Source organism: Megascapheus bottae, chromosome 9 (assembly GCF_031878675.1).
Source record: "Megascapheus bottae isolate mThoBot1 chromosome 9, mThoBot2.hap1, whole genome shotgun sequence".
NCBI classification, from domain to species: domain Eukaryota; kingdom Metazoa; phylum Chordata; class Mammalia; order Rodentia; family Geomyidae; genus Megascapheus; species Megascapheus bottae.
This window is the reverse complement of record NC_143517.1, coordinates 52,884,396-52,908,405: the sequence shown is the minus strand read 5'-3', so window position 1 is coordinate 52,908,405 and position 24,010 is coordinate 52,884,396. Positions and strand designations below refer to the sequence as shown.

At 36.2% G+C, this 24,010-nt stretch overlaps 1 protein-coding gene across 1 annotated transcript in view; it reads right to left on the bottom strand.

The window, feature by feature from the left end:
* Positions 1-4,496: 4,496 nt before the first annotated feature.
* Colec10 (collectin subfamily member 10) overlaps positions 4,497-24,010 on the bottom strand; it is a 40,432-nt gene continuing 20,918 nt past the window's right edge. The window contains exons 3-6 of the mRNA XM_090339308.1: positions 23,042-23,113; positions 11,536-11,589; positions 9,627-9,722; positions 4,497-7,895 (exon numbers count right to left, since the gene is read on the bottom strand). Coding sequence (XP_090195434.1) covers positions 7,504-7,895; positions 9,627-9,722; positions 11,536-11,589; positions 23,042-23,113 — 614 coding nt within the window. The 3' untranslated portion in view covers positions 4,497-7,503. The remainder of the gene's footprint in view (positions 7,896-9,626; positions 9,723-11,535; positions 11,590-23,041; positions 23,114-24,010) is intronic.

The following is a 24,010-nucleotide window of genomic DNA, read 5'->3' as shown; positions in this document are numbered from 1 at the left end:
TCTGGTGAAGGGAAGGGTGAAAAAAATCAACTTTCACTGATCTTAGAGTCAGAATCCATAAACAGCCACAAGGTAAGTAAAATAAAAAATAAGACCACAAAACAAGATTGTGGAAAAGATGTTTAAACATAATCACTTCCAGAAAGTATCAACTCCTTTTCCCAAAGTCATCCCCAAAGCCATCTCTAGAATTTCCTAAAGAATGATAACTACAAATTAAGGTGTTTAAGATTTCTCTTAATACCAAAGCAGTATGTAAATATATATATATATATATATATATATATATATTTAAAGTTGTATGGACACTCATGAATCTATATTATCTCATACATTCAGTTGCTAACATGAGGATATATTTGATGTGGCTAAACTCACAGTTGAATAAGCTTTAACATATTTGATACACTTCTACTTTCTCCTTTTCTACCTTTCCTTAGTTCATCATAAAAAATGACAGTGTATAACACGGAAGTCTGAATATTAGCTATAGATCACCAGGTAAAAAAATAAGGCAAAGAAGGCTCTTACCACTCATCAGTGTTCATTCATGCACAACTGAAGTTACATGCTATCTTGTGAGGAAGATGTGGGCGAATGTACATGTCTGTGTGGGATTGTGGTGCTCCCATCATAACTGAGTCAGCCCACAGAGGTTTGTTAGTACACTCAAACAGATGTGCCAATGGTACTCTTCCAAGAGGGGGAAGGAAGCATAAAGAAATCTTTTTTCCCAGCTTATTTTAGTATAGCTTTGGAGAGCAGTGACATTGTAACATATCTTAGATATAAAAATAGGATGCATTTATGTAACCCCTGACACTGCATTGGATCTTGAGGCTTGATGTCATCACAGTGATATACTATGAAGCCAAATGGAACCCACAGGGCTGCCTTCAACATGTCTGACCTGCCTTCTCCCCTGGGTCTCTTCCCTTTATTATGCTGTTGACTAAAACACATTAGACACTTGGTAACTATTTTTAATGAGTCAAGGCAATCAGATTTCTTAACTGTTCTCTATGCAGGTTTCATGGCCCTTGTTTAGAATTCATTCTCTCGTTGGCTATCTGTGCTGAAAATTTTCACTGGGGACTTACCAGATGGTGAGTAGCTACTCACCATCTGGTACTAGATATGCATGCCTATCAAAGATAGTACATTTCTTTGTTCTTCCCTTGAGAGTTTCTGATTGGTGGTCCACCTTGTCTCGGGACTAGACTTCTCAGAGATATAACTAGGAAAAGGATAATTAGTGAAAATTACAGTGAAATGTATTTGAGTTCACTGTAAAGAAAAAAAACTTTCTAATAGACTTATCAATTTACCAAAAAAATTAAAATACAGACTACATAGTCATCTGTCTAAAGGACAGCAAAGGCAGAGATGTGGCCAGAAGAGATCACTACTACACTGTTGGTGGGAATATAAACTCGTTCAACCACTATGAAAGCAGTATTGCGGTTCCTCAAAAGACTAAACATAGAGATTCTCTATGACCTAGTAATTCCACTACTTGGCATTTACCCAATCATCCAGAAACAAGGACATACTAAATCCACTAGCACAACTATGTTCATTGCAGCACTATTTACCATAGCAAAGATATGGAACCCACCCAGATGCCTCTCAGTTGATGAGTGGATCAGCAAGATGTGGTATTTATACACAATGGAATTCTATGCTGCAGTCAGAAAGAATGACATCACCCCATTTGTAAGGAAATGGAAAGACTTAGAAAAAATCATATTAAGTGAAGTAAGCCAGACTCAAAGGACCATAGGCTCAATGGTTTCCCTCATTTGTCATAATCAGTAGAAACCTTAGACTCTCCTAGCAGAGGTTTATAATAGGGCAAAACCTAGATACATAAGGCCATATAGGATAAGGCTAAATGAAAGGACTACCAGGATATAGAAACAAGAGCCATATAATGTGTGACTATTGTTCTTAATGTACTATGTTATTTCTCATCTCTTGTTTCTTGTTTATCTCATATTATTACAGTATCTTTCCTTGTAATCTGATATATTGTATATATGTTTCTTTGAAATAGGATAGAGAAGGTGGGAAAACAAGATCAGGGGAGGGGTTGGGGGGAGGGAAATGGGGACAAAAACATGAGAAGGGGTAACAGTGACTGTTAAGTAATGCACCTTCTATCTGGCAAATATAATGTAACCCTTCTATTAATTACAATAAAATATATTTAAAAAGGACAGCAAAATAAAATCAACTATTCACCAAAAAAGATTCCTATGTACAATATCCATGGCAAATGATGCCTTTTTTATTGGAAAGAATGTGATAGATTTTTACCTCCTCGACATTGAAAGAACTCAGCTATTATATAGAAGGTGTATAACTCTAAGGTAACACAAATCAATGGATTCCCTTTTAAATCTAATATTTATTTTTATGTGACAAACTTAGGTTCGAATGTACTGCATCCTTGACAAAGCTTCTTTGGCTTCAGAATCAATCATGCCTAATTGTGAAGCTCAGCACTAAACCAGTACACAGTGCAACTTCTCATAAATATATTCACTTCATTGAGGACAAATATTCATCTACATATGAGGACAAAACAGGTTTTCTTGCTGTTTATACACACAAAAATCTACTATATACATGTATATGCTATGTACTATGTACATACAGCATATATACTGTACAGATGGGATACATATATCTACTTAATTTCTACATAAATATATACTTTATTCCTTTTCAACATGAAGCTTATAGTATAGGTAGCTAGCAGTAATGTTTTATTATAGCCATAAAACAGGTCTAGATTCTTTTTCTAAATATCTCATTATATTGTCTTGAATTGTCCTAGTACTTATGAAGCTCAGGCTTTTAAAATATCTCCCTATCCCTCTGGGTGCTGGTGGCCCATGCCTGCAATCCTAGCAGGAGGATTGCTATTCAGTAGGCTGAAATCTGGAGATCCTGGTTCGAAGTCAGCAGAAAAGTCCATGGGACTCTTGTTGCTAATTAACCAGCAAAGAGCTAGAACTGGAGGTATGACTCAAGTGGTAGAACACCAGTCTTGAGTAGTATAAAACAAATGGGAGTGTGAAGTTCTGAGTTCAAATTCTAGTACCAGAACACACACAACATATCTCTCTAATCTGCCTAGTAAGGGCCTTCGCCGCATTGACATTCCGGCAGTCAGGTTTCTGTGCTTTCTTCTCAGTGACACCCACAAGAACTCGTTCTCAATCTATTGGTGAGGCTGTGAGTGATAGCATTTATTTTTCTTTCCTGTTACACATATACTTTGTTGTCTCAAAATATGAAATCCAGGGAGCTGAAAATCACAACTAACAGAACAATCCATAAATGTGTAACACAGATATAAGCAGACTAATGTTTTCAAACTGAGCAGCTTCTACAGATGAGTTGTACACAGTTCCATCAAGGTTAGCTGCATATCTCATTACCTAATCTATATGCCTTTCTTCTGTTGGGCAATGCTATTGATAGAAGGATTTCTTCCTGGATAAAGGATGTATTGTTTGAAGGCAGAGCTGTGCAAGTTCTTCAGTTCTCTTCCCTTGTGACTTTACATAGCTCTTGTTTTTGAAAAAGTTTAGTGTAAATTAATTCTTTTAAGAGTAAAATGTATTTTAAATGCTAATTTTTAAGGGATTTTTTTCTTCCTTCCTTCCTTCCTTCCTTCCTTCCTTCCTTCCTTCCTTCCTTCCTTCCTTCCTTCCTTCTGTCCTTCCTTTTTTTTCTGTGCTGGTCCTGGAGTTTAAACTCAGGACCTGGCCACTGTCCCTGACCTTTTTTTGCTATCACTCTACCACTCAAGCCATGGCTCCACTTCCCAGTTTTTGGTAGCTTAAAAGAGATGAGAGTCTCATAGACTTTCCTGGCTAGGCTAGGATTTGATTTTGCTATCTATGTGTGTTTATGATTTATCAGGGTTATTCTAAGTCACTCCCCACTTCCACGGCTCTGTTAGTTAACCTACTCTTTCACTTTGAAATGGAGTGGAGGCAGATCATTTGAACCTTTACTATTACAAAGCACTGGGGACAAACTGCCATTGAATATATGAGCAATGGAAAGGTTGGAAAGAACACTGGACTGGCATTCCCATCAGTGAGAGGAAAGACTAACCTGGTCATCAGGGAGTTGACCATGTAAAATATCTTTTTTTTCATTTTATTTTGTATTATGTAGGTAATGTATAGAGGAGTTACAGTTAAATTCACCAGATAGTATGTGCATTACTTCTCTCACATTGATATTTTTTTATGTTTTTGTTCCCATTTGCCTCCCCCTTCCCCCATATTAAATATCTTAGCTTTTTTGTGACCTCAGTATTCTCATTTAGAAAATAGCAGGAAAGAAATGCTTGTCTGTCATACTTCATAGATTTTATCAGGATCAAAAGAGAAGTGGTATGCAGAGGCATTTTAGGAAACATCAATACTTCATGTTATAATGATAAGCAAAGTCATTTTATAAAATACAAATACTACATTTGCACAGTGGTTTTAATTAAATATAGAGTACCTTTAAATTTTCTTCCAAGCATTTTTTTCCAATCCGAAGATTCAACTTAAATAAAGTAGTCCTTTCCGTGGTCCTAGGGAATTCACTATAGACAATTCTGATGTATCACATCCATTGTGGTTTTCTAGTCTTGAATTTTCATTAATAAAGAAATTTAGACTTTAGTTGGAATTCAATGAAGTGCTAACATAATATATCATGATCTCATTCAAACTTACTTCTTAAGGCCTTGTTTCTTTTAATCTTCCATTAATTTGATTAATATAAGCCTCACAAAAAGTATGTGCCAATAAACAATATTCAGAATAAACATTAAAAATAGTTATATGGTTAAATACATTTGAGAAAATTGTGTTACCATTATCTATTCTTTCTCAATGATTCAAAATAGTCATTAGACTGCTGGAGTTCTAATTAATTATTACAATTAAGGGAACTTACTTTGTTTACCCTCAAATACCAAAACCCAATTACCATGGAATTCAATTACTTTGAAAAACATTTTTAAAAGTCAGGAAAGTTAAGTGTGGGTAATTCTGATATTGGTATGGGCTAAAATATGCTCAAATTCTCAAAAGTTGGCTTTTTATATATCAACTTTAAGTATAATGCAATGGACTTATGAAGACTGATAACAGATGACATGAAGAATTATTACTTGATGCCCAATTGTCACTCATGGAATAATAGTATATTTAACATTTAACCTAATGCAAATAAATAATGGCAAGTAATTGATATAGCTAGATATTGATATTAAAAAGATATAGCTTAAAAAACATTTCCTCTAAGCAAAGTCATACGATAAATTTGATCTTTTGAAGCTTGGCATTCTTCTCTTGGAAGTATTTACAGCAAAGATGAGTGATTAAGAGAACTTAGCATGAATATCATCATATTCATAGCATATTCAGACTTTGGCCAACTTAGGGCCAGGTAGAATACAGATCCTAATGGAAGGAAGCTCTATGCAATGGTTGCTGCCTTTTCCTTCTCTCCTCTTTGATCCTTTTCTTTCTCTTCATGTGTTTCTGTGTTTCTTTTCATGAGCTTGACCAACCTTCAGCTGAAAGATATTGACTTGGAACTTGGTGTATAGTTTTATCATTAAACTTCCAGCTTTCCAAGTATCCTATTATATAATCTCAAAAGAGACTATTTTGCTTATTTGATAATCTGATAAATGTTAAACATTTAGCAATTTTCTATTAATTATCTGAACTGAATAAAGCATTTGTGAGAAAATCTGATTTTGACATCATCATATACTAATGACAATCTATATGGTTAGAGATTCACAACTTTTCCCCCAAAGGTCAAAAAATAGAAAGATCATAATTTTGACTAGTAGACTTCTAAAGGACTCAAAATTAAAAAAATGATCAGTCACTAGCATTTTAAAATATACAATATTCCAGCTTTCAGACTTCTGTTGAAGTGTCAGACACATAGCAACACCAGCTCCCCGCGGAAACAAAGGTGGCAGCTAAGAAGCCACCAGCTCCTTCAGAAGGACAAGCCATGTTAAGTATATTAAGCCCCTTACTTATTCTACTATATTTATTTACATCATTTGACTCCTGCAGGATCTGAATTTTGACCCATGTTGAACCCACAGAACTAAGCTCATTAAAAAAAAATCAACCTCAAAACCAGTTAGCCATTCACAAAATCACTCCCAGATGGTTTAAGGAGAACATATGTTGTTGATTGGTTTCTCTTATGTCATTAACCATTTTGCCAGCATTTAAAATAGTCTGAGCATCTGTCACAAACCATAGCTGAAACATTAGTTTATAACGAGATATCATAGAGTTTCATCAATTTTTTATTCATGCAAAACAAAAGCATTTTTGAGGTGGTGCCTGAAGTTCAAGGTAGAATTTTACTGATTCAGAACATGTAGAGTCTACTAATGTTCCAATCTCCATGTCTGGACAACTGCTGTGATGTGTCAAAGCAGCAGAAAGCCTATCACCAGTATGGGGTTAAGAAAATATAAATGTATATAATATGTACATATATAATATAAATGAAGAGTACAGGGCATTCCACCAGTGTTCACCATGAGTGACATTTTAAAAGCAAGGAGGAGGATCCTGGAGACTTAAACATAGTAGCAACTTGAAGCTTATAGAATTTCATGGAGGTTCTAGAACTATCCCTTAGCTCATTCTCCCTACTCTAAGTCTATAGGAATAAGCTTATGATAATGAAAAATAGAGCCAAATGAATAGAAAGGGACAGGTAATGTGAAGGTTACAAAAATACTCCATAGACATACATGTCTTTTTCTTTTTCCCACTTTGATTTTGAGAGTTCCCTTGAGAGTCACAGTGATTAATCTTAAGGGATCTGAGTGGAAGGTTTGGGCTCTAAGAAAATGGTTGCATGTAAAGCAATAGCCTCAAAGACAGACTTCGTGATTCACGAGGGTTTACGTCATGCTCCCAAATTAATCTAAGATTATGCTAAGGTCTAGGACTGAAGCATTCTTGTACAGATGGGAAACTTTCAAGGACTTCATAGTGTGTGACAGGTCAAATAACTGAATTCAAAGATAGCTAGTGCCTTGACTTTCCTCACAGAGGCCTTCCTATTTATGTCTGATTTCAAGCAATAACCAGTTAAATGAATTGTCACCAACACCACTAACTCAACCAGTGAAACCAGAACATTCTATGTGAGATGTAGACAAAGATCTTCATTCATTCATTCATTCATTCATTCATTTATTCAGACTCTCTTTCTCTGGACCTGGTGAGCTGTGGAGTCAGTGGTCTACATGAAAATATCAAATTGTCACGGCATTGCACGGTGATGGAGCACACAAACCTCAGTTTAAAATGGCTTAGGTGCTTTGCATCTGAACAAACCTGGTGTAATTGGAAAGACAAGGACGGATAACAATAAACGTGGCGGTAGGCACGGGGGGGGGGAAAGAAGAAATTACAGAGGCAATAAAGGAAATCAGTTTTTCTTCTTGACAAACTCACAGACGAAGTACATGGTGAGATGGCACCCCGTGTCGTTCCACCGGCCCGAGCTCAACATCTCCACACAGTCCTCGTGACCATAAGGGTCACTGGGCTTCCCTTCCTTCCAGTTGCTGTAGTTCTGCAGCGGAGTGTGGTCAGTGAACACGTACTCTCCTTCCTTCTCAAGGTCATTTACCCCAATGAACACCCGGAAGAAGCCGCTCTTGGAGACATAGTCAGCGATGAGGTTGTTGACCGCTTCGTCTTTGGGCATGGCTAGCATCCCTCCTCGGATCCTGCAGTGGGTCAGGGATTCTCTGTAGTTCTTCTCCTCCTGCACGATGTAATAGAATTTCTCCTCAGTTTCCCTGATCCCTGCTATGACTGAGGGAGGAGAAAAATACCCATTATGCCTCTAAGGCAAGAGAAAAGGCATTGCAATCTAAAGTTGCAGATTTAAATTCATTTATTTAAGAGTGAGGTAGTCACTGATCTGCTTTCTTCTCTGTGTTTGTAATCATCATGTTTATTATATTTTGTCCATATTGTCCCCAAACCACGCTCTCTTTCATTTCCATTGCCTGAAAAGTCTTCTTACTACCTTTTAACCTGGAAAATTCTTACTTGTCTTTTAGATGTGAGTGAAAATGGATTCTGCTATTAGCAGTTGTGGGGGCTCAGTGCTGTCCCCTGTGTCATTGTTCTTTTCTTTTCCTCTCATATAGCACTCAGCATGTTTCATGCTGGTCCCATTTGTCTCTTGTAACCAGCTGTGAATATTTCAAGACAATGTTCATGTCCTTGAAACTCTTCAACTTCAGTGCTTGGAAGAGTCTGGGAGATAGTAAATGCTTACTGAAGTGACATAAAATAATACAGAGGTGATACAAAATAATACAGAGGGGATATAAAATAATACAGAGATATAAAATAATACAGGTCCCACTTTGGGACATGTTCTTAGATAGTAAACATGTATTGTCATTGAGATCACACATACTTCATCTTAGGTACAACAGGAAGACTGAGCTATGGATGGAGTTTCAGGTCAGACCTTGGGACTAGAATCATCCTGAGCTCACCCGAGGACATGTACACTTTACATCTAGATGCATATTTGGGGATTCATAATTTTCATTCACATAGAAATCCATAACCAGTAAAATGTGGCAACCTAATTTTTCTTCATTGTACCTATTAGGTCTGGCTTATTCTTAGCAGTCTATATCAAATCAGAAACAGAAAATTCAATATTTATTATAAGCAGAGCTTTAATTACAGTGAATAATTAATTCTGTGTGTGCTCTGTTTTTAGCATTACTAGATGGCAATGAACACAAGGCAGTGTTCTTGTGCTTGCAGTAAGGTACAGTATATATACCAAGACAACACTAAATTTAAAAAAAATCACAAAATGTAAGAGTAACAATAACAGGGCTCTCAAGAACAGTCCCAGAATAAAATACCTAAGACTATTCTAACTTCAGGATTTTACTGGTCATTATTATGGAGAAATGGAAAACTGATAATAAAAATGGCTAGGCTGCAAAACTGTTCCACTGGTTCATACCGATACCTATATTACTGATTTTAGAGCCAGGACCAAATTTCCATTCCACTCTTCATTTGGTGTTTGTCTATGAGCTATGTGATTTTTTTCTGAAAGCATCCATTTAAGCATAGTATGTTTACCATGACAACTATATACACTCAGTAAGACATTGGCATTAGTTATAAACTATTCCAACTACCTAAGAAAATAGTTATTGTTATTATCATTTCTATTTTTTAAATACGATATCTATGTGACTCTTGCTATCGCTTTTGTTTCCTAAGTTTTGACTTGCTAAATTCTTCTTTTTTCTCCATTCCTTTATCTTAGGAGAAATACCTTTGTCTGAGAGAAGGCAATGCCCACATGCATGAATCTATGTAGTGGAATTGAAAATCCTGGGGTCTGTGTAGATAACTAGCATTTTGGAAGGCCTTTAAGCTAAGGGTGCTATATTAACAGGCCTCTGCCCAACCCAAGGTATTTCAATCCAGGAAATGTACTTTTGAAAGATTAAACTGAGAGATATAGAGCACAAAGCAAAAGGAAAAAAATAGGTTTACCATTCTTGACAAACTTCATAGATTTCTTCAGCCGAGCAACACTAATATCTAGTTGTCCAACCACTTTCCGATATCTTCCACAGTCACAGATAGTACCTGGTAAATAATAAAAATGGGGAATTCATGTTGGGATGCAGACCAGTTGGAATGAACATTTCCTCTCTTTCTAGTATCTTCTCTCCTTTTTAAGCCTGGACAGATTGTTCTGTCAATGACTATACATTGAACATTTTTAGTTAAGTAAGATTCTTTATATTATGTTTTAGGAATTCAGAAAATACCTTTTTGAATGTTTGAAATAAAGTAAAAAGCATTCCAGAGCCCGGAGATTGGCCTAATAGTTGAGTGCTTGTCTAGCATGCACGAAGACCCGGGTTCAATTCCTTGGTACCATATACATAGAAAAGGCTGGAAGTGGTGTTGTGGCTCAAGTGGTAGAGCTCTAGCCTTGAGAAAGTCCAAGGACAGTGCTCAGGCCCTGAGCTCAAGCCCAGGACTGGCAAAATTAGATTTTTTTAAAAGAAGAAAAACTAAGATAAACCACTCCACACATTTTTGTAGACCAGTTGGCATTTTTGTTGAACACAGAACTTGTCTGCTTAACTTCAGAATAAAATTCTCTACAGCTTCTTTCAAAAATGTTTGCAACCAGACTTCTGTTGTTGAATTATTCACTAGCTCACACAACTGTCCTAAGATAGAAGAAACTATTCCTGATTGAATCGAATGTTAATTCTTTTCACCCATATGAAGTATAGCTTGCATATTTCAAAGACTATTTAAATCCTGTATGTAGACTGAGATTACATTTTGAAAAGTCAGAAGTCCCATTTGGGAGCTGACTGTGACTTTCATTTTCTTTCCTCACCTAGTTCACCAACTACTTAGCACCATGTGTGTGAGAGAGAAGCAATGCTGGGACAAATGACATAACATTCATGTCAATCTATTTTTCTATTTCATGGTTGGTTCATGTAAATATTCCCTTTCCCTCTATCAGTAGTATGAAAAGTAAAAACAAATGGTTTTTCTTTGCCAAAGGGAAAATAAATATGAGGTTAATTTCTTTTTTGGGGGGCGGGGGGCAGTCATGAGGATTCAACTCTGGGCCTGGTTTGCTGTTCCTGAGCTCTTCAGCTCAAGGCTACTACCCTACCCCTTGAGCCTCAGCCCCACTTCTAGTTTTCAAGTAATTAGTTGGAGACAAGAGTCTCACGTTCCACCACTTTGAGTCATAGTGCTACTTCCAGTTTTCTGGTGGTTAATTTGGGATAGGAGTCTTAAGGACTTTCTTGCCCGGTTGGCTTTGAACTGTGATCTTTAGATCTCAGCCTCCCAAGTAGCTAGAATTACAGGTGAGAGCCACTGGCACCCAGCTATATGAGGCTTAATTTATACAGTTTTAGATAAATACAAAGAAAGCAAAACAGTTCTTTGAATTAGTCTTCACTAGATGAGGGTAAAAAGAAACAAGTGAAATGACCCCAAAGAATCTACTTCCTTTCCCCATATAATACACTGGAAGTAAGACACTTGGACTAAGTCAGGCTCTCCCTGGTTATGGGAGCAGGTATTATAACCAGGGATATTTTCTGAGTCAGGCCAGCAGTTTGTTGAAATGCTGTATGAGCTATGGGAAGGCTCTGATGTACACTCTCCTTTGGGTGTTTTCTGATGTGCTTTGTCTGCTTCTCACACTGAGCTTGTCAGGGGTGGAGATGTCCCTATCTCCTTCTTCAGGCCTTGGAAAATCATCCATACATAGAAAGGAAGGTTCTCTTCCTCCTTTCCTCTGTCCAAAGTGAATAATGTTGATCACAGAAGGGAGTTTTACTTTTCTTTACAAAGGATATTCATTTGTGAGATGAACAATACATTCGGAACAATGCCAGCAAATGAACTGTCATACCTGCCTTGCCTTTTCCTCCAGGCATGCCAAGCAACCCTTTTTCTCCTTTGTCACCTGAAGAAAAACAAACAGCAATAGTGTAAAAGCATGATTCCACAACAAGTTGAATAACCTCAAGCAGTCAAGGTCTTGTCTTTCTAAAAATCAGAGGAAATACTTTTCCAAATTTCATTTGCTATCTCTATAATATCTATCAATTCTATATAAAATTTGTTTCTGACTTGGTTACACAGATAGGATTAATTAAAGGAGTCCTAATTTATTTGAGGTGAATGTTGAATTCCAGCAAGGTGCTTAAAAAATCATTGAATTTGTAATGGAATGTATCGTGATTCTTAACAAGGCTAATATAATTCTTAGCATGCTTTTAATTTAAAAGATACTGTTGGTTTACAGATCCAGATCAATTGGTTAGCAAATTTCAGTGTCTGAGTTTTAGTATGCACCAATTTGTTCTATGTGGCTTTTGTACTTGGGTTTAGAAACACACATATCAGTCTTTTTCAACTCAACAAATATTTACTTTGTGCAAGACATTAGACTAGGTGCTTGGAGAGTGTACTCAGAGAGACAAGGTTATACTCTCTGAAGGGGTTCATGATTTTCAGAAGAAATGTGATATAAGCACATAGCTGTACTATAAGGTCATATCAAACATAGCATATTACATTGAAATGCCAAACTTGGTGGTTTTCTTTTCTACTCTTTGGCATTTTTCTAATTCAGTCAGAGGCATCCAAAAAGCAATTCTCAAAAGAATTCTTGAAACAGACAGGAAAGGTATGTTGCTTTGTTTGTTTTATCTTGTGCTTGAAACTCACACCAGACACAATAATTGAAAGAAAAAAGCTCATTTAAAGGAGAAAAGTTTGGCTTTGGGATCAAAAGAAAAGTGAAACAGCTGTAAGCTTCAATAGGTATCTAGAAGGAGAAGAACTTTTGAAAGGTAAGCGGAGTACAGTCACCTAGGCTAGCATGGGGTTCCTTTGATAACAATTTGACACAAGTCAGGGAACTGGATAACTGACTGAAGATGATAATATGAAAGAGATGTGAGCCAACAGGAAGGCTCTGCCTAATTTCATTCTTCCTTAGCAATAGGAAGAATGTGGAGCCTCTCCCTCCCAAAACTGCATAGTTTATGTGTCACTTGTATTGAGGAAGCTCATTTCCTATTATTCTTAACACTATCTGATGAGTGCTTTTCAGTTGAAGTCCTTTACATATCATATTAAAGATATGTGAAGGTCACCTAGGGATTTCTATAGCCTTTCAAAACTGTCTCATATGGACTTTTATTTTTCCGGTGAAGTAAGATATTCAGTGAAGTAAGACATTTCATTTGTTTGCTCTCCAAACAAATGAAAAAGGTCCTAGGAATCCAGAATGGATTTCAGCGTGGAAGGAAGATACTCAGGTACTTCCCTAATAGAAGGAAAAATCCTTGCACACTGGGATTTAAATGAATTTCATCGAGGGAGGGAAAGTCTCAGCACTTGTGCTTATATTCAATAAAGCAGTAGTAAAGTCTATGGTAACAGAATGTGATCAGTTCTGCAAAAGACATTGAACAAAGGTAACACACTCTGAGAGTAAGCTAGAAGAGTTAATGCTTCTGTTGGAAGGATGAAGGAATGATTAACACTTGAATTTGGCTAACAAAAGCTTCCGCAGTAGAAGATAGAAGAGAGGGCATGGAAAAGGTGTTGGGGGGAGACTGAGGGAAAAGCATGGAAATATGACACATTTCAGAGGAAGATTCATCTGCTTACTTCTTAGTTGTTGCCAATAAGTTCTTTATTTCCTTATATGTAAATTAGGAAAGATCAAAGCAGACTGAGCATAGATTAGTGGAAGAAAGAGAACATGTATTTACAGAATGCAAATGAATTGACAAATATCATTCTGCCTACTTTGCATACATTATCCTATTAGAGCCGGTGAGCTAAGTGCCATGGTTATCTGTATTTTACAATGGCAAGATCTGAGCATCAGAGAGGCAAGTGATTTGTTCAAGGACAGCCAACAACTAAGTTCCAGTGCTGTTATCCAAACACAATCAATTCTGACCCTCTGGTTTATGGTGCTTTCCCAAATGAGTTGACTGATGACATACTCAGGGAAGAGAGAATGTTTGAAAAAATAAATGTTGTTAAAGTGAAATAGCCAGGACAGAAACACAAAGAACAAATGTCCTCACACATAAGTTGAATCTAAAACTAACCTCATGTAAGTAGAGTGGAATAATGGTGACTAGAGGCTGAAGAGAGTAGAAAAAAGAGAAGTTGGGAGAGATTTAGCAAGTATATACATTCACAGTAAGGAAGAATCAGTTCTGCATTTCATTGCACAGCCTGGTAACAGTAGCCAATGATAATGCATTGTATATTTCAAAATATCTAGATTCTGAATGCTCTTAAAAGATAATAATTAATGTTGAAGGTAATGGAAATGCCAGTTATGCTAACTGGATTATTGCACAATACATACTTATATAAAATATCACATTTTACCCCCATAAATATGACCAGGTTAAAATTTTTAATTACTTCATCATTTACATTTTCTTTACAAATGAATATCTTTCATCAGAATATGGATTAAATATTAATTCCTGTTCTGTAAGATCCTAGTTTTGCCTAAGTTCCGTAATAGGCATAAGTAAAGTATAGTGAACAGGGGTCTACTCATACTTGGGATTTTGCTTTCCACGGTTTCAGCTATTTGTAGTCAAGTATGGTCCCAAAATATTAAATGGAAAAATCCAGAAATAAATAATTTATACATTTTAAATTGCATGCCAGCCTGAGGAGTAAAATGCCATCCTGCTCCATCCTGTCTGGATCAAGACCCATTCCTTTTTTTAAAATATATTTTTAATTTTTTATTATTGGGGTAATGTACAAAAGGGTTATAGTTACATTCACTAGGTAGTAGGTGCATTATTTCTCATACATTGATACCCCTTCTCATGTTTTTGTCCCCATTTCTCTCTCCCCCAACCCCCTCCCAATCATCTTGCTTCCCCCCTTCCCTTTCCTATTTCAAATAAATAAATAAATGTATATACAATATACAAGGTAACAAAGTAAGATACTGTAACAATATGAGATTAACCAAAGTGCAACAAAAGAGAAGAGAAGTAAGGGAGTACATTAAAAACAACAATCACACAAGATACAGCTCTTGTTTCCATATCCTAGGGATTCTTTCATTTAGTATTACCCTATATCTACACGTAGGTTTTGAGCTATTGTAATCCTCTGGTAGGAGAGTCCTAGATGTGTACTAATTATTACAAATGAAGGAAACCATTGAGCCTATGTTCCTTTGGGTCTGGCTTACTTCACTTATGATTTTTTTCCCAAGTATTTCCATTTCCTTATGAATGGGATCTATTCCTTTTCTTAGTATACCCACATCACACATCTATCTACCTGATAATCACTCAATAATCATCTCAGTGATTAGACAGATCATGGAAATATTACAACACTTGGATCCAATGAGGTTTTATGTGGCAGCATTCTCTCCCATGCCACACAGTACCCATGCCATTCTCTGCACTTGTACTCTGCAGACATTGCATCATCTCAGAACATCACAAGAAGCACGAACACAGAACAACAAGACATTTAGGAATGAGGGGTAAAGACAGAGAGCTACATTCACATAACTTTTATTAGAGCCTATATCTATAATTGTTCTAATTTCAATATTGTCACTCGTACTCTGATTTTAATTTAGATTTTGGCTTTTTAAATAAATGTTATTGTAAAGGTGATGTATGGAGGAGTTACAGTTACATAAATCGGGTATTGAATCCATTTATTTTTGGACAGTGTCCCTTATTTTCTCCTAGTTTCCCACTTTCCCTGCAAGCTGTATAGGTCATTTCCAACATGGCGTCTACTATCACTACTGAATTAGCTCCCAGTGTTTCAGAGCTTTTCCTACCCCTCCCAAAGTCAGATAAACTTATATTCAAGTTAGAAGGTGCAGAAATCAGAAACTGTGATAAAGGGGGAAAATTGGGGGGAAAAGAAACTGCAGTCAGTACAATAAAAAAACCTCTTTCCAGCCAGGAGTTTGGCCTAGTGGTAGAGTGCTTGCCTAGCATGTATGAAGACCCGGGGTCAATTCCTTGGTACCACATACATAGAAAAAAGCTGGATGTGGTGCTGTGGCTCAAGTGGTAGAGCTCCAGCTTTGATAAAACCCAAGGACAGTGCTCAGGCCCTAAGCCCAAGCCTTAGGACTGGCAAAATAAATAAATAAATAAATAAACAAACAAACAAACAAACAAACAAACCTCTTTCTTTCATTTCTTGGAGTTTACTTCAATAAGCATCATTTTATATGATCCTGTGCACATAAGTATTGAGTTCTTGTGATCCTCTCCTAAGAATATTCTCTTTGGTCTCACTGTGTGAATGTTTAACAACCTGTTTAATTTATCAGGTAAGTGTAATTTTTTGTCTTTTACTATCCATTAGGTTTACTTATTGATTTAATTCTAGTTATTATGAATGAGGGAAATCATGCAACCTATGTTTCTTTGGGCCTGGCCTACTTTGCTTAATAAATTTTATTGTAAGCATGCATGTTTAGGAAACAACATACTAAGTATAACTGCAGTTTCAGGCATAACTGAAAGTCTTGAATGTTTTCCACTGGGATAAGAGACTGTATTACTTGCTTTAGAAGGTGCACATGCTTTTAAGGAAAAAAATACACAGACAAGAACAAAAAGATTGGCACTGTTAATGTACTAATAATGTTAAATCAACTAAAATCTTTTGAGGTAGTCAGAAAAGAAAATTAGGCCTGGATTACAGTAGAGCAGGCTACATGAAAGCAGGGCCACTCAACTTGATTGAAGAAATGAGGGAAAGAGTATTTTTGTATTTTTTTATTAAAGAATTTATTAACGTTGATTTTTACATCATATTTCAAATGACAAGTTTAACAAACAAGTATTCAAGAAGGGACTCTATATACAATCACTGGGACTTAGTTTTTAGAACTTAATCAAAATTAGGCTAAGGGTTTGTATGTCATAGAAACGTATTAATTTATGAAATAAAACATTATGTCCATAGAGTCACAGGTTTTTATATCTATATAGTTATGTTTATATTTCCATTACCATGTCCATAGCATTGGGTATGCAGATATTGAGTCCTCGCTCTTGTACTCTTTGGATTTAATAGCCACATATTAAGGATACCATGCGCCTTTTGTTCCTTAGGTCTTGACTTGTTTCACTCAACATGATTCACTCTAGATTCATCCACTTCCCTGTGAATGCCATTATTTTATCCTGTCTGTTGGCTATGTAGAATTCCATTGTATATATGTACCACATTTTCTGTATCCATTCATCTGCAGTAGGGCATCTGGATTTTCTTTCTTTTTTTAAAATCCTTCTGAGAAGATGGAAAGACTGACAACTTCTCAATATTTTGATATGAATTCTTTAACCTTTCTGACAAATTGGAACATCAAGCCAATCTGATTAGTAGTGTGAAACATCATGGAAGCCTCAAAATATACACTTTGCATTCTGGCTCTGTTATTTAATAGCTAACTGTAGACACATTATTTAATTTCCCTAAGTCTCCATCCCTTTATCTTTTAAATGGAAAAAATGCTACCTCAGATGACAGGATGTTCATGAGACAACATTAGACTATCTTACAATGAGGTCAGTACTAGGCTTGAGTCAGAACATTAACATCGTTCCCCAACTCTGAACTATGGTAAAGAGTGAAATGCTATCTCTTTACCTAGTTCACAGAGGGTTTGGGCTTTGCAAATCCACTTCTACAAAACTAATCATAGTGTGAAGTCATCCATAGAGACTTACTTTGGTCTATGAATGGATTATGTCTGTAATAACTATCTTAAGTTTGAAGAATTAGAGATCACATTTGAACAAATAAAAAAAAATGTCATCATGATTACAGTGTAAAAGGATTATGGACCTGAAGTCAAAACATTTATTTTGCTCTGGAACTGAATTTATCCATACTAAATCATTCTTATTTCTTACTCTTGAGATGAACTATTGACATCAAGAAAGCTACGTTATCCAAGCAAGTGACAGCATTAAGGTCAACCTAGAAAGTTGAGATTAATCTGAGTCAGTGAAGAACTTTGAAGGCCCACAGTCAGAATGAACACAATAAATTTTGAAGTACAGATTAAAAATGAAATTAATCCCAGTGAACCAGAGCACTGTATCTCATTTTTTTAAAAAAAATTCAAGACATGCTCATAAATTTCAATGGCAGGTGTCTGGAGGAGAAGGAAATCCCAGTAGCCATTGCTAGAAATTGATGTTAAGGTGTTCTAAGAATAAGAAGTAGAAACGAAATGCAGTTTGGGAAATATATTTTCCATTCTTTTTAAAAAAAAATTTGTGGGTCATGGGGCTTGAACTTGTCTCGGGCATTGTCCCTGAACTCTTCAGCACAAGGCTACCATCCTACCCTTGAGCCAAGTCCCACTTCCCATTTCCCAGAGGATAATTAGAGAGAAGAGTCTCAGGTCCTTTTGTGCCCGGGCTGGCTTTGAATCTTGATCTTCAGATCTCAGCCTCCTGAGCAGCTAAGATTACAGGCAAGAGTGACCACACTTGGCCTTCATTCATTTTGTTTTTAAGTTATGTTTTATAGTTCCAGGGATCAACCCTAGACCCTATGCTGGCTAACCAGGCATACTACCTTTCATCTATATTCCTACCTCTTTTCTTTTTGGTTGGTTGTGGGGTTTGAACTTAGGGCCTAGGTACTCAAGTCTGGTGCTCAAGTCTAGCACTCTATCACTTTGAGCCACAGGGCCACTTATGGCTTTTTGGCAGAGATAATTGGAGAGAAGAGTCTCACAGACTTTCCTACTACTGGCTTTAAACTGCCATCCTCAGATCTGAGTCTCCTTAGTAGCTGGTATTACAGGTGTGAGCCATCAGTGCTTGGCCCCTGCCTCATTTTTTTGCACACTCAATACTCCAAATATTAAGAAGATTTCTAGTTTATAATAGACATGAAGGCAAAAATAGAGTTTCAAAGGAGGGCTTATATATTTTTTAAACAAACAGGTCTAGTAATTCTACTGATAGAAATTCACAATCTAAATGGATAACACACAACCTACTCCACCAGGACAGTGGCAGAGGTATGTACTAGGTATTAGGAACCTGAAGGAAGGTTTAACCTGAAGGACAAAGTTAGTTGACCCTATCGTTTCCAGATGATTTTTTTTCTCAGCAGAGTTTAGCTACTAACTATTTATACCATGAGGATGTCTGTAATATTCTATTCCTCTGCCATTTTATTCTGTGAGAGGACTAAAACTTAACCCCCAATACTTCTACTTGGAGACAAATTTCAAACTTGACACAGTGATTAACTGAGATATGAAGTTCTTAAATTCTCAACAGGAGGTGGTCCACCTACCTCTCCTGATCTGTTCAGATAGAAATCTTTTACTGGATACCACCTATGCATTTGTAATCCTTTCTGTGATTTCTTGTGCTTGTTCTCAGAGAGGTGTTTTTAATGAATGGGAAGTCTTTTAATAGATTACCATTTGTTACTTTCCTTTTTTGGTTATTATTCTCATGCCTTGTCTATAAAATTGTTGCTTACTCTTGCATCAAAATATACTTAAAAAACAGGTGCTGATGGCTCATGCTTGTAATCCTAATTACTCAGGAGGCTGAGATGTGAAGTCTGAAGTTCAAAGCCAGTGCAGGTAGGAAAGTCCTTAAGGCTCTTATCTCCAATAAAATCAGAAAGAGCTGAAAGTGGCCCTGTGGCTAAAGTGGTAAAGCATTAATCTTGAGCACAAACACTCAGGGACAGTGCCCAGATTCTGAGGTTAAGCCCCAGAACCAGCATGCAAATCCACATCCATACCCTTTCCACTATTCCACAATGTGTGTGTGTGTGTGTGTGTGTGTGTGTGTGTGTGTGCGCGCGTGCACGCATAGATATATGTGTATACTTAACTTCTAGAGCGTTATTGGTTTACCTTTCAATTTCCTGTTTCCATCTACAAACCACTGACTTTTAGATTGCTCCTATGTGGTCAAATTCTTATTTTTAATATAAATATGCTGTCAACACAGCACCTTCACAACAGATTTATCATTTCCTATTACAGAATAAACTTAACCTATATAAGTCAAGTTTGGCAGTCTACTTCTGGCTTCTATTAATTTCTTTTGTCTCGTTTGTCTATCACAGCACTATCTTAATGGCTTATTTTTATAATAAATGTTCAGCTTCAGTAATTTATGTCTTCCGTCTTTGTTTTTACTTTTCAAGACTATCTTGGGTATTCTTAATCTTTTTTATTTACATGTAAATTTTGAATCAGCATATCAATTTCCAAAATAATGCTTTAGGGATTTTGATTGAAATCATATTGAATGTATAGATCAATTTCAAATGCATACTATATTAATGTTATTCAATCTTGTAATCCATAAGATAAATTTCCCTCTCTTCCCTTAGAAATACTTTATTTCATCATTTTGCTGTGTCTATTGTGGCAGCATTATGCAAGTTTTAGTAGGTTTGATAATTAAATGATATGATACATGCCTTGGTTTTATTTGTTGTTTTAATTATTTCTATATAGAAACAAAAAACAGATGCTCTTTGTATATTTGGTTGTCTAAAAAATTTCTCTATACCAATAGTTTACCTGTGGATTATTTTGAATTTTCTAGACATGGAATAAGTTATCTGCAGATAATGACCCTCTTTTTACTATTCTTTCAACTATTGGATAATCTTTTTTTTTTTTTTTTTTTTGCAAGTCCTGGGCTTCAGCTCAGGGCCTGAGCACTGTCCTTGGGTTTTATCAAGGCTAGGGCTCTACCACTTGAGCCTCAGCACCACTTTCAGCTTTTTTCTATGTATGTGGTACCAAGGAATTGACCCTGGGTCTTCCTGCATGCTAGGAAAGCACTCTACCACTAGGCCAAACTCCCAGCCCTCTTATTTCTTTTTATCATATTTTTTTCTCTGTCTAGAATCTCATTGCCAAATATTGATTAGAATTTGTGATAGAAGACTGTGCTAACTTCATTCCCAGTCTTAGTATTTTATTATTGAATATAATTTAAAATAGATGTTGTAATTACTAATAGTCCTTTTTATGATTAAGTATGCTTCCTTCTACTTCTATTTCACTATACTTTTCTTTGTCAGTCACGAGACTTGAACCCAGGGCCTGGGTGCTGCCCCTGATCTCCTTTTGCTAATGGCTAGCTCTTTACCACAACCACAGTATCACATCCAGTTTTCTGGTAGTTAAATGGACATGATCTCACCAACTTCTCAGCCCTTTGAACTAAGCATCACAATTATTCTCAAATTTGCAACTTATTATTAATATATAAATTAAGAATATAATCAAATATCAGAAGAAAGCCCTAAAAGTTTCAAGATTGCCTTCTTTATTTACATGCTGCATTTCCTGTGCTGGGTGTCCTAGGACTCTCGCATGGCAATTTTATATCATGGCTTCGGACACATCTGCACAGTAAGTGGTAGAATTCTTGGAGATTATTACTACGTTGGATTTGTTATCAGTAACTTCATTGTGCATGCAAATGGCACTACATAAAATATTTCCCCATATAATAAGATCATCACAGATAGCTCCTAAAATGTTTGTATGTGTCTCAAACCACTCAGTACTAGGATAATGGGAGGAAGACGGTGGAGAAGACTGTGCCCCCTCATGTTTGGTGATCTTACCTCAAAGATGCAAAATGTGAGTTGGTTTTGTGTGTGTGTGTGTGTGTGTGTGTGTGTGTGTGTACATAGAATTATATTTTACAATATATTATAGGCCAGGAGTTTGGCCTACTGGTAGAGTGCTAGCCTAGCATGCACAAAGACCCGGGTTCGATTCCTCGGTACCACATACATAGAAAAAAGCCAGAAGTGGTGCTGAGGCTCAAGTGGTAGAGCTCTAGCCTTGAGAAAAACCAAGAACAGTGCTCAGGCCCTTAGCTCAAGCCCAGGACTGGCGAAAAATAAATAACATATATTCTATAAGTATAATATGCAATGTATATATAAATGTATATGCTATCTAAATTAATAATGAAACATATATGCTATAGATAATATTAAATTATTCTGGGGAGAAGCAATTAGGAAAAATATATCTAAACAGTCTATTTTGAAAAAGAATTCATAAAAAATGTAGATAACCACTATTTTGTCTCCACTAGTTGGAAGTAAAACTGTCTTACTTTACAAATTTTACCAAGGTATATGGCTATTTAGATCCACTATTAAGGCTTCTCCTAGATTTTGGTAGGAATCCATGTGATGAGGGAGTAAGTTTTGTCTTAGCTTTCTTTCATGGTAAAACCACTTGACACCGGATGCAGCAGGACTCGTGGACCATGGGGGCTCTGTAACTCTTCTTCATCTAGAGGATCTTTTTTTGTGTGTGTGCCAGTTCTGGAATTTGAACTCAGGGCCTAAAGCACTGTCTCTGAAATTAAACATAGAACTAACTACCCTATGGTCTGATAATTCTACTCTTGGTTATTTACCCAATAGGTAGAAAGCCACTTGCACAGCCATGTTTACTCTAGCCCAGATGCCCCTCAATGGATAAATGGATAAACAAGGTGCGGTACTTACACACAATGAAATTTTACTGATCCATTAGATGGAATAATATTGTACCATTTGTAAAGAAATGGAAAGACTTGGAAAAAAGTTATATTAAGTGAAGTAACTCAGGCCGAGAGAGACAAAGAATCCAGGTTTTCCCTTTTATATGGAAAGTAGAGTTAGCTTAAAAATCATTAGTAAATATGTTGGGTGGTATGCAAGCATTACAAATGTATTAACTAAGATGTGGTAGATTCAAGGGAGATCTCCAAATGTAATTCCTTCAAAAGATTAAATCAAGGTTGAGCAAAATAAAATACCAAGAAATGGGTACTCAAAAGGGTTGGGGTCAAGGAGAAGGGGATAGATGAATGAAAAAGGGAGGAAGTGGGAAATGCAGTCAAGAATCCAAATTAAGAAGAACAAGAGAAGGGGTGGAAGGAGAAGGATTAGGTGATAATGTTGAAAGCGGTAACACTGTGATCCAAATACACTGTATACATAAAAGTGCTTTGTTAAGGCCGGGAGTTTGGCCTAGTGGTAGTGCTTGTCTAGCATGCACCAAGAGCCAGGTTTGATTCCTTGGTACCACACTGAGGCTCAAGTGGTAGAGTTCTAGCCTTGAGAAAAATCCAAGGACAGTGCTCAGGCCCTGAGCTTAAGCCCAGGACTGGCAAAAAAAAAAAGTGCTTTGTTAAATGGCAACTCCTTTATACAACTACTTAAAGATAGTAAAATATTTCTTTTTAAAAAGAAAGAACAAAGTATTGTTTTCATAACACAAAAGACTTAAAATATATGATATGCACAATTTTATTTCATTTGTGACTGGAAAGTAGTAAAAGACAATTTACCCTTCTGGCCCATGGGCCCAGACTTGCCAATAATCCCCTGATCTCCTCTCTCTCCAAGCTCTCCTTTGAGTCCTGAAAAGCAAAGCATGACATCTTTATACCAGTTTCTTTCAAAGTTGTAACTAACAAGATGTTCACTAATAGGAAACAGCAAAAAGATTTTTTGTGATTGCCACTATATACACTCTCTACTATATAATATAGATATTCAAATATCAGTCGTGATGATAATCTATATATGATGATATTAAAATACTTAATGATGCAGTATTTCTAGAACGACACATCAGAGAATGCTTCATCACAAGGATAGATATGGGGATGAGTAGAGAGATTTTTTTTACTCTATCTGAAGCTATCCATTTCTAGATTTATTTTGGCCTTGCTTGGGGATTCTCTCTTTTCTTTTTTGACAGTGTTAGACACTTTAAAATGAGAGAAGAGAGTACTCGTGTGATCATGAAACCTATTGCACAGAGAGATCAGAGATCATCATCAATTTACTTCACTCAATGTAATTTTTCTAATTCTATTCATTTCCTTGCAAATGGCATATTATATTTCCTGACAGAGAAAGAAAATTACATTATATGCAGATATACACACATATATGACATATATAATGATTCATATGTAAGTATATATGTGCATATGGATCTCTCTATATCCATATATATCTCACATTTTCTTGATCCATTTGTACTTTGTAGAGAGACTGAGCATAACGATGCTGAATAGTGTCTGGCTGAGTTGTTAATACAAAACCTTTTCTGGCATCACTAAGCTCTTCTAAAATGTCTAGTTATTCTGCTTTCTTTAAAAAATGAAAACCTTACAATATTTGCCACAGAAAGCTTTGTTTTGTAATAATAATTCTGCTCTTGACATGCACATTTATATAATGAATTGAAATCAATATTTCTCAACATGAAGCTTTAGGAGGCTAGTGAGTCTTTTCTTCCTTTTATA